The sequence below is a fragment of the Delphinus delphis genome, chromosome X (genome assembly GCF_949987515.2).
Source record: "Delphinus delphis chromosome X, mDelDel1.2, whole genome shotgun sequence".
Classification (NCBI taxonomy): Eukaryota; Metazoa; Chordata; class Mammalia; order Artiodactyla; family Delphinidae; genus Delphinus; species Delphinus delphis.
This window is the reverse complement of record NC_082704.1, coordinates 89,243,589-89,255,724: the sequence shown is the minus strand read 5'-3', so window position 1 is coordinate 89,255,724 and position 12,136 is coordinate 89,243,589. Positions and strand designations below refer to the sequence as shown.

Below are 12,136 nucleotides of genomic sequence, written 5' to 3'. Positions count from 1 at the left end.
GGAAGGTGCCTCTGAGGAGGGGATACCTGAGACCCGAGAAAGAGCATTCCAAATGGAAGAAATAGCAAGTATGTTTTGATTATCTATTGATGCATAAAGAAATAGTCCATGTCTTAAAACATTAGCCTATTATTATCTCTTATAGTTCTATGGCTTGACTGGGCTCAGCTGGGCAGTTCTTGCTTGAGGGTCCTAGTGTGGCTGTATCAGAGACAGGCTGGAGCTGAAGTCATTTGAAGCCTTGACTGTGCTGGACGTCCAAGACAATTTCATTGCCAAGTCTAGTGCCTTGATAGGTAAGGCTGGAAGGCCGGATTCAGCTGGGACAGGAGACCAGAGTAAGCATACGTAGCTTCTCCAGTATGGTGGTCTCAGGGTATTTGGACTTCATACATGATGTAACTCAAAGCTCCAAGAGTGCCTATTCCAAGAGAGAAGTGGATTTGCCAGTTTCTTAAGGCCTGGGCCCCAACACTGGAACGGCATCACTTCCATCATATTCTACTGGTCAAATCAGCTACAGAGCCCTCCCAATAGGAGGGGGCATAGAACCCCCCTCTCCCTTCCCATAGGAGGGGTGTCAAAGAACATCTAGCCATCTTTTTTTTTAACTTTTAAAAAATTGAAGTATAGTTAATTTACAACGTTGTGTTAGTTTCAGGTGTATAGCAAAGTGATATATATATATATAGATATATATATATAGATATATATATATATTCTTTTTCAGATTCTTTTCCATTATAGGTTATTACAAGATATTGAGTAGAGTTCCCTGTGCTATACAGTAGGACATTGTTGTTTATCTATTTTATATATAGTAGTGTGTATGTTAATCCCAACCTCCTAATTTATCTCTCCCCCCACATTTCCCCTTTGGTAACCATAAATTTGTTTTTGAAGTCTGTGAGTCTGTTTCTGTTTTGTAAGTAAGTTCAATTGTATCATTGTTTTAGATTCTGTATGTGGCCATTTTTAATGTTTCAAAGTGAAAAAGCCCTGGAATAGGAATAAACTTGACACACTAGAAGCCAGAGTGCCTGGACTAGAGTGGGCTGGGTCAGGAGGTTGGAAGGGGCTATCACCTAGGTACTTGTAGGCCATAATAAAAATTTAGTTTCATTCGTTCTTCTAATTTATTTTTTATTGCTTTTTTTTTCTCCCAGGGGTCTACAGTCAAGAAACCAGCCTGGATATATAGACAAGATGTCAAGAATGATCTGGGAGAGGGCTTCCCTGGTGGCGCAGTGATTGAGAGTCCACCTGCCGATGCAGGGGACACGGGTTCGTGCCGCGGTCCGGGAAGATCCCACATGCCGCGGAGCGGCTGGGCCCGTGAGCCATGGCCGCTGAGCCTGCGCGTCCAGAGCCTGTGCTCCGCAACGGGAGAGGCCACGACAGTGAGAAGCCCGCGTACCACAAAAAAAAAAAAGGAATGATCTGGGAGAAATGCCTAGAAGTAACAATGGAGAAATATGAGGTCCCTAAAATAGCAGCAGCACAACTACACTGGCCTTAGAAAGAGAGGTAGCAGCTCAAAATAACATGTTGTTTTTAGATAGACTCTCATCCTTTCTAATCCAAAGGATCAATGTCATTAGGTATCATAATGACCCCCTTCAACTGCCAAAACATCTACTCTACATAGCTCACCCTTAAATATATTGTTTTATCTTCTCTTTTCTGCCTAAGCATGAAGTTGTACTTAAAGCAATGCTTCTTCTAACTATATTATGTTTACAGTTTGCAGTGGGAAAATGAAATGAATGTGAGATACGTGTATGGCTGTCTACTCTCACATTTATCTGATATAACAGAGTTCCAGCAGTCTTACCAGAATGAGCAGCTTTAATACTTTTAAAAATTCCTGGATTAAGAATGAAATGAGATAGTTCAATATCTCTCAATAGTCCTTTATTTAACCAAATGGGAAAGTTCATGTCGGTGGCCTCCGTGGGCTCCTAATGCCACTAGGAGATCAGGTGGGTCTCAGGAGGTCAAATGGGGATAAAAAAAATTAGCAATGAGGCATAAGACAGAAGCAAGGTAGTATTAGGGGGCAAGAACCTGAGCAGAAAGAAGAGGGTTGAGTCCACAGTTCAATTCTCAGCACCCTTACCCTTTTCCTTGTTTTTCTTGAGACTTCCCCCCACTCTTAGGTACGATTTCTGTGTCAGTCAGCAGCTCAGCTGAGGAACCAAGTACACAAACTCTGGAGTGAGGTGGATCAGAGTTGGAGTCCTCACTCCATCACTTACCAACTGAGGGATCTTGAGCAAATCACCCAAATACCTTGTGTTTCAGTGCCCTCATTTGTAAATAAGAGGTAATAACGGTCATCAAGCTTTTCTGAGGATTGAGATAATGCATATCAGATGCTTACACGGGTGCTTTGCACATATTTCAATCTCAAACGGTGTTGGCTATTGTTGTTGCTATTAAATTCAATTTTGAACTGAGTTTCCAGGAACCACAATGCACATGTGTGTTTGGTTCACTGTGAGAGCCTGAACTATAGGTGATTATGAATTGTGATTTTTTTTTCTTGGTTTGCACATGACTAGATGCTGTCTGTAGCAGCTGCCCTTAACATTTGCCAATTTAAAAAAGAGGAAACAGTAAATGTCAGAAGTAAAAGGCTCCAGGTCACTTTGCAGTCCTTTTGCTGCACGGAGCATGTGCGCTAAAAGATGAAATGAATAAATAAACATCTTCCACTGAACTATAGCCTTATCTTCTCTACAACTCATTACTTGTGGGAATCTTCCTTAACTATATTTTAAGCCAATAATCTTTTATAACACTTTGGGCCAGTTCTGTGGTTTCTCCAGTGTCAGTCATAATCAGGGACAATTTAAAAACTTTATTAAAATAAAATTAAGGTAATGCCATCATACAAAAAGTATTTATGCTCTCCACGAAGTTAGTCCGTTACATTTATTTAGCAATGTCCTTCAAGGTTTTGAGAAGTGTCCAAAGCACTCTCTGGCAGTATCTCTGACCACCTCGACCTCGTTTAATTCCAACTTGCTCGCTGCCTTATGCATGAAAATCTCAGGGACATGGCATTTTCCTGGGCACCTAGGAGAGTTGTTTTTTTTTTTTTTTTTGCAGTACGCGGCCTCTCACTGTTGTGGCCTCTCCCGTTGCGGAGCACAGCCTCCGGATGCGCAGGCTCAGAGGCCATGGCTCATGGGCCTAGCCGCTCCGTGGCATGTGGGATCTTCCCGGACCGGGGCACGAACCCGTGTCCCCTGCATCGGCAGGCGGACTCTCAACCATTGCGCCACCAGGGAAGCCCCCTAGGAGAGTTTTTAAAAAGGGATTCTAAGCTGGTTTGCCCTTAAGAAGCAACAGGCACATAAGGAATTTCACTCTTTGTTTACTTCCAAGTTCTTTGTGATGCCATATATTTGGAGTTGCTAGAATAAGTAAAATTAATCTATGCCATAATGTAGGGTTTATGTTATAAGATCTAGACATATGTTTTAGACAGGTTGTTAAAAAACTGAAGATGGATTAGAAACATTTGCAAAAATCCATAGCATTTGCTAACTTTCTATGCCTCTGCTGTCCCATACAGTAGCCACTAGCCATATGTGGCTATAAAGTGCTTAGTATGGGGCGAGTCCAAATTAAGATGTACTATGAGTATAAAATACATAACAAATTTCAAAAGCTTAATACAAAACAAGAATGTAAAATATCTTATTAAATAATGTTTTATATTGACTACAAGTTCAGATAATAATATTTTGGATATCCTGGATTAAATAAAATATATTCTTAAAATTAATTTCACCTCTTTCTTTTTACTTTTCAATATGGTTACTAGAAAACTTTAAATGGCATACGTGGTACATCTTATACTTCTACCGGAGAGTGCTGCTTTAAGCTATTTTAATGAGTAGTCCAGATTTCACGTATTTGTCAAAAGGGGGAAAATGAATGTATTTTGACTCTGTGAACTTAGGTTATTTAGGCATTAGTAAACTCTGACATGCCCACTGTCTCCTGACAGCTCTACACCATCAGCACTTAGTAACCCAAAGGAAAGCCCCTTAGTAACCCAAAGGAAAGGGTCTCAATTGGGCCAAATAATAACCATGGTCCCACATGCCAGGATCTGAAGAATGGAGCGGAAGGAAACTTAGAAGGTAACACAACTGAAAAAGGGGATTTTAATTTCTCTTTTTTATTAGCTGTTTACTCCGTCTGGGCATGTGAGTCTCGATGCATCCAAACGCTGACGTCCTAGCCTATTAGTAATATGGGAAATAAATAAAGAAGAGAAGACTGGATTTTAAAGTGAGAGAAGTTATATTTCAGAGTGTAAGGAGCCCACGAAAATATTTTCAGGATGAGTTTACTGGCCTGGTTCTCTTTTGAAAAGAATTTGTAAAGCTTTATCCTATCTGGTGTCTCACCATTTAAATTTTTACTTGGTAGTAAGGCTCCTCAGAGCCTATTAGAAAAGTTTGTTTTCGAAAGGAAAGGAAACAAGCTCTATCAAAACATCCTTAGTATCTTCAGTGTGTCACAGCAGGCTTCTTGGTGAAAATAATGTTAGTGTCTCTGTTCTCTTTCTCTTTAAAATCTTAAAGCACTCAGCAGGACAGGTACAAATGTCCATCTTTTGCAAATGGAGAAATCAAGGTAAAAAGCATAAATAACATGGCCAAGGTCACAAAAAAAGTCAATGATGAAGTGTGTGTGTGCGTGTGTGTGTGTCTGTAGCAGACACTGCGAAAATTCTGTGGCCCAGTAATACCAGGATAAGAGTCTTTGAGGGTTTGCATTCAAACAGCTGCTTTGGGATCTAGACTGTCTACACTCAAAGGGTCAAAGCTCAGTCACTAAGCCTGGCTGGAAGCAGTTTGGTTATTGTCAATAGATATGTCACCCAGGAGACTGCTGCCTAGGCAGGTGAGAATCACAGATATCTGCTGGAAACACTGGGCCTAACCTCTTCTCATAGACCATAAACTATCAAAAGTAGAGTCTGTGCGTAGAAAACAAACTTATCGTTACCTAAGGGGAAAGGAGTGGAGAGGGATAAATTAGGAGTTTGGGATTAGCAGATACACATTAATATATACAAAATAGATAATCAACAAGGTCCTACTGTATAGCACAGGAAACTATATTCAATATCTTGTTATAAACTATAATGGAAAAGAATATGAAAAAACGTAGAGACATTTTTCTAATTGCATTTTTTAAAATAAAAATGAGAGGAGCTCTTCATAAAAAGTTCAAGCAGTACTCAAAAATACAATGAGGAAGGCAACAAATTACCTCAAATCGTACCATTCAGGTTAAAAAAAATAGGGCTTCCCTGGTGGCGCAGTGGTTGAGAGTCCGCCTGCCGATGCAGGGGACACGGGTTCGTGCCCCGGTCTGGGAGGATCCCACATGCCGCGGAGCAGCTGGGCCCGTGAGCCATGGCCGCTGGGCCTGCGCATCCGGAGGCTGTGCTCCGCAACGGGAGAGGCCACAACAGTGAGAGGCCCGCGTACCGCAAAAAAAAAAAAAAAAAAAAAAAAAAGCTATAACATTACATCTGTGTACATCTTACACAGACTTCTGTGTAAGCATCTACAATATAGAAAGATGGCTGGATGGCTGGATGGATAGATGGATGGTTGATATGGATGGACAAGCGAATGAATGGATGACTGAGAGAAACAGGAAGGAAACAAAAAGGGAAGAAAGGAAGGAGGAAAGAAAGGGCAAAGAAAGAAATACGAGTATCTGAGAATCAAATCATATTTGTTGCTTTCATTGACATAAATGTACTTAAATTTAATGGAAGAAACATAAACTGAAGGAACTGAAGGAAGAGCTAAACTTCAAATAAATGTTGCATAACCCAAGAGAAAGAGCCCTGTAGCATAAAGTCAAAAGATCATAAAAATCATTAAGAGATCTGAGCCTTTGTTTTTTTATTAGCTACAAGTATCATTTTGGTATATACTGATTTCGTGCTATGAAGGAAGATTTCAGTAGCCCTCACCTTTCTTATATCTCTTCCCTTCTCACCTTCTCCACATTCTGATTTTATAGATTATATATATTTTTTTACCATATAAAGGCTTTTTAAAAAAAAGGTCTGCAGTACATTCTTTACTAGAGTCGTAATTCTTCCAATTCTTTGTTTAAATCTTTATTTAAACGTATTTAATGTTTAGTGCCAATTTCATTCAAGCTGATCCATTATCCCTGAGTTCTTTATTTGGAATCATCATTTGATGATACCTTGAAGTGGAGTGATGCTAGGACAGAATTTTAAATTGTGTGCCATTAGCTTAGTGGGCAGGATGCAGGTGCCCAGAAAAGAAATGGCACAGGATTGAAAGGTAGAGAAAGTGGTAAAGCACTGCAAAACTGTCGCCTGGATGATTGGGAAAGGCAGACCAAGTACTTACCAACCTTGAAGCTCTAAGAGAAACTGCTGGAGTTGTTAGTGATTTGGTTGTTTTTTTTTGCGGTGCGCGGGCCTCTCACTGTTGTGGCCTCTCCCATTGCGGAGCACAGGCTCCGGACGTGCAGGCTCAGCGGCCATGGCTCACGGGCCCAGCCGCTCCGCGGCATGTGGCATCTTCCCGGACCGGGGCACGAACCCGCGTCCCCTGCTTTGGCAGGTGGACTCTCAACCACTGCGCCACCAGGGAAGCCCCGCTGTATGCTTTTATGTGCTTTTTTTTTTTTTTCTGTATTTTCCACTGGCTTTCAGAGTTCTCACCAAACTGTGGGGCTCTGCTATATGGCGCCTGTTCCATGAGGTTGTTTGCGCAATAGCAGTTGTAGCAACAAGTAGTAGGCAATATATTTGAGAGATGGCTCCTCTTTCATAGGCCTCTTCAAGCCCTGAGGTTGACCACATACAACACAAAAGGGACTTTGACAGTGAGCTTGGCTTCTGCTCGTTGGGAAGTAAGACCAGAGCATTTTTCTTTTTTTCTCAGTTTCTCCCCACAGCTGAAGTTTGGAAATGATGATCAGTGTGAAGTCGGGCTCTTAAATTTAAGTCACGCTACATCTTTACGTTCACCAAACTCCTAACAGTTAAGCTTTTGGGCCTAAGGCAGTTTCATGCATACTTTAACTAGACACTAGTTCCAAATTTCAGACTTATAAAAGCTTCTGAGACAGAGGAACTCTATCTGCCAATAGCCTAAATTGTACCAAACTTCAGAATTTTCTCCAACTCCTTCCAAGTAAGAACCCAAAAGAACAAAAAACAAGCAACAACAAAACGACCACACATGTGAACATGCAAACACACACACACTCTCTCTCTCTCTCTCTCACACACACACGATGAAGGAGGAGGAGGCACAAATTAAAATATAGCAAGATCCCTTAAGAGGTTTATATTTTTTATCTTTTTAATTATGAGATAGTCCCTAAAACGGAACATTTTTCACAAGTCACTTTCAAGGCATGTAAACAGCTGCCTTCTAAACTATCCTAGCAGAAATTAGCATGACGATTTGTGAAACAGATTAAAAACTTCCGTAGATGTTTTCACGATAATTGTTAAGCACGAAGGACTGCATCACTGATTTGAGAAGTGCAGAAAACACCTTCTAACTTATATAGATTTGAGCTGAAGCGATCACTTTTCCCACTGATAATTAAATCCCAATATAGCTCAGTATCACATCTTTGAATCACAAACAAGGTTTTGGAAAACCACATTTTAGCAACATAAGACAGATCCACTGTAGTACTAAAAATGAATGCCACTCAGTAGATAGAAACATTTCTGGCAGATCAGAGGCAGACAGCAAAACGCCCTGCACATCACAGCACACCAGGGGTTGATGCATGCTTGTTATGGGCCCAGCAGGAGCACATCCCATCTGTCAACAGACCATTTCTTCCAGAACTATCAGAGAACTGGTGACACTGGGAGTCCTCCTTTCTTGGGAAACACACCCTTCCTTTGGATAGCTATCCTATCATGGGCTGCTGTAGCACCGCCCTGCCCCCTTTTGTGAGTAGCTCCATTTCACCAGTTTCAATTCCAACCATCATATCCAAATTCCCTAGCTTAATGTTATTAAGGTTGCACGTAAAACACTGTCTTCTTTTAACGACCATGTAAGAAACTGAAAAAAACAGAATCTTTGAGCAGGCTGATTTGAATTGCAGGATCTGACAATATGAGAAGTAACACACTTGATACTCTTGATATGCTCAGGCTTTGGGTTGAGAAATACATGCAGGTCCGCTGAAGAAACAAGGCAGAAATATACTAGATATTTGCATGAACCACTTGGGAACAGTATTTGCACTTGGGAACAGTAGTTATTGAAATAGGTAATAGAGAGTAATGGCCAAAGTACTGCCTACCATGACAGAGAAGACAACTTTTTGAACTACGTTCTTCGGCGTGTAGTAGCAGATCAGCTATCAGAGTTCTGCTCAATAATCCCAGAAATGGATGGAGTCATCTGAGATGCTTTTTACAGGTTCAAAATAATAAAAATGACATATGAGCAAAGACATGGAGGTGATGATGGTGGAGAACAAATATTTAGTTTGGGGAGGACTTCTTAGCTCTAAGGTCTTTATTATTATTTATTATCGTGTAGCGCTTCACTGGATACAGCCACAAGGAGGTCAAATTAGCACCCTTATCAAGACTGAAAAAAACCTTTGTTTCATAAATTCATTAGTGTTTCAATCGTGTCAGGATGAGAATTAATTAGAGAGTAAGTAAGTATATCAAACACGTACAGCAGAAGTCAGAAAATAGCAATATAGGAACATGAAAATCTAGGTACCAGAAGAATATTTTAGAGTGATTTCCTCTAGATAGGATTATTGGAGGGGTTTTTTAATTGTTTTTCTCTACCACATTTTCTTATTATATTTTTACAGTAAACATGCTTTCCTTTTGTAATAATTCAAAAGCAATAACATTTATTTTGAATTTCATACAAAGCAATGTCGGCATATATATTTATTCTGTATCAAGTCAGAGATACTGCTTAATTATATTTTCTTAGCTGCACGTGGGTTATACGAAATAGCTTAAGAAAGCAGCATTATTCGGTCATCACTCTGAAAAATTCAAGTATTACATCGTTTCCACAGTTGATAACTCTGAGCCATCTCTTTCAAACAAGGAACATAATGTCGGCCATAAGATTTCCAGATAAGCAAAGCGTCCTGAACTTAGCTCCTGACTGCCAAGAAACCCTGCCCACACACACACAGAAAAGTGAATATAATTTCTAGTCATCTCCTTTGTCGCGAGAAACCTAAAAGAGATCGTAGTGTTCTGGGAATTCAGTCTCTGCAAGTCTTAAAGGTTAGGACAAGAAAGACAGAAGAAATCAGTCAAGATGAGCTACATATAAAAGCAAGGAACGCAATGAAGAATGCTTACTAAGTGCTGCTGATGGATGTTCAACAAATCACTCTATCGCCATGCTACTTTTTCATTTCTAATTCATGTGTCTCTTTTTCCACTAGACAAATAGGGAAGCAAGGTGAAAAGGCTCATAAAACAAAATCTGAACATCAACATTTATGTATAAATGTTACCCGCATTATACCAAATCAGATAGATGTTTATTTCCTGTTTTATTAAACGACTGACAATGTACAGTCTATTATTTGTCCTTCTTGATATTATCACCCACAAATAATATCCAGGTGTCAACACTGTTATGTATATCAAAACTGACTGTTGCGAGTTCTTCTGTCTCCTAAGGGGATGATTTCTTCTGGTGAGGAACTTGGCTCTACACTGCTCGCTTCCACTTACGGAAGCAAGTGAGGGAGAGAGAGGAAAGACTGAAATTCAAAACCTCTGCCAGTCCTTCCGTGGGACTTCAGAGTGGGGTCCAGGGTAGGTGAGTCTTTGCCTGTCAGAGAACATCAGTGACATTGTGGACCAAGAAAATGATGCTGGGAAAACAAGGATCAGGGAGATGCCAGAAGAGTCTAAAGGCAGAAACATGGTGGGAGACTGGAATCCACAGAGAAATGTGGCCAGTGAGAAATCCCCAGGGGCACACTGTTTGAAGAGCTTATTAGAATTAGAACGTCCAGTATTCAATTCTAAGTTGTCTATGTTTTTGCAACTGAACCCCTTACCCACACTGTTCAAAACTTCAGTCAATTTTGCTGTACACAAATGCTTGGGGTGGTCCGAAGAAAATCAAGAGAAAGAGATGAATTTGAACCCAGGTTGACATAGAACAAAGGAAAGAAGAGAGTCACTGGCCATGAATGTGAATGAGCATAAGTATCATGGAAGCAAGAACCATGAGCTACAAATGATCATGGGAATTGAAACCCAGTAAACTCACAGGAATTTGGGAGAGATCAATGGAGCTTCCCCATGAAAGATGGAATTTGAGACTTGACTTACTTTTATGTAAATCTCTAAGAGAGTGAGTTTAGCCTATATACAGGACATGATGACCAAATTTCAAAATATTACATTAGACATGTTGCAAATACTCTATAATGTGAAGTCTAGGGCAGCATTAGTAAAACTATACACAGGTTTTTGTATCACATGAAAGAGCCCGTTATTTTAATAGAGGTATTTAATAAATCAATCACAAATGTTTTTTTCTCTATTGGTTTTGTTAAACTTTTCACCAAATGGGCAATACCACTTCATCAATAACCTTCCCAAATAGGTTTAGAATTCTCCTTTGATAACAGTAAAAAAAAAAAAAAATTCTCAGAATGGTTGAAATATACTTATAAAATACATATACATCATTCAAGGATGAAGGAGATTGTCTGAGGGGAGGATCTGGAATTCATATATGGAAAACACCCATAGAGAAATCTTCAAATCCTTCAAAGGCTGGTCCAGGCTTACCTTTACATGGTAAATCAGACGCTCTACTTCGTTCACTTTGTAGGTCTCCAATCCTAGCTCCTTGGATAATCTTAAGATGCGATTCTGAGTTGGGCCAACATAAGATCCTCCAAGGTCCACATATTTAACTTTTTGGTTCTGTTTTCCCATGGAAAAAAAATAAAAATAAATATATGTAAAAATGTTATAAGATAACATAAGATAAAAAAAAAGACAGCCCTGAAATAAGCAAATTGGCGTTTCATAGGTTCTAGACACACGTTGAGGTGTATCCATAGAAAACTGGATTCTGTTAGCAACTCTACTTCAGTCATGCAACTTAACAGTTATAGAATCATTCCTTAATGTAAAGCAAAACTGATTGACCTTGAAATAGGCAAGAGACTTCTGAACCCCATCATTCTCAATACATACCACAACGTGCTTTGGGTTTTAGTGGCTTAGACTTGTAAGCTGTGAATTATGGATGAATTTCTCTTTACTTAGCATTTCAGGCTAATTTTGAGGCACCTAATGCTAGAGGAAAAGCGAGAAAGGAAATGACCACTTCTTTTCCTTTTTTTTTTCATTGAAGTATAGTTGATTTACAATGTTTCAGGTGTGTAGCAAAGTGATTCAGTTATATATATATATGTATATATATATGTATATATGTGTATATATACATATATATATATATTCTTTTCCAGATTCTTTTCCATTATAGGTTATTCCAAAATGTTTAATATAGTTCCCTGTGCTATACAGTAGGTCCTTGTTGGTTATCTATGTTATATATGGTAGTGTGTATCTGTTAATCCCAAACTCCTAATTTATCCCTCCCCCCTCTATCTCCTTTGGTAACCATAAATTTGTCTTCTATGTTTGTGAGTCTATTTCTGTTCTGTAAGTTCATTTGTATCATTGTTTTAAGATTCTACATATAAGTGATATCATATGATATTTGTCTTTCTTTGTGTGACTTTCTTCACTTAGTATGATAAACTCTAAGTCCATCCAGGAAATGACCACTTCCTTTGTGGTTTGCTCATCCAGACATTTGAAAGATAGCATTAGGGAATATTTGGTCCTAATTCAAACCTTTGAAACTGCTCTTATGTTCAGTAGGAAGTTTTCTATATGGTTATGAATTAGCTTCACTTGAAACAACTAAGGACCAACCTTTGAAGAAGAGTGACTAGAAAAACTTCCTATGTTTGAACATGTCCAAACATAACTGGATTCCTAATAGTCAGGGACACCAGATCAGGTCCTCCTCTTCTGTTTTTGTTTGTTTGT

The 12,136-nt window shown here is 39.4% G+C and overlaps 1 protein-coding gene across 1 annotated transcript in view; it reads right to left on the bottom strand.

Annotated features, from left to right (window-relative positions):
- MAOB (monoamine oxidase B) overlaps nt 1–12,136 on the bottom strand; it is a 111,193-nt gene that overhangs the window by 54,133 nt on the left and 44,924 nt on the right. Inside the window, exon 3 of the mRNA XM_060002918.1 lies at nt 10,859–10,996. Within this exon, the coding sequence (XP_059858901.1) occupies nt 10,859–10,996 (138 nt within the window). The remainder of the gene's footprint in view (nt 1–10,858; nt 10,997–12,136) is intronic.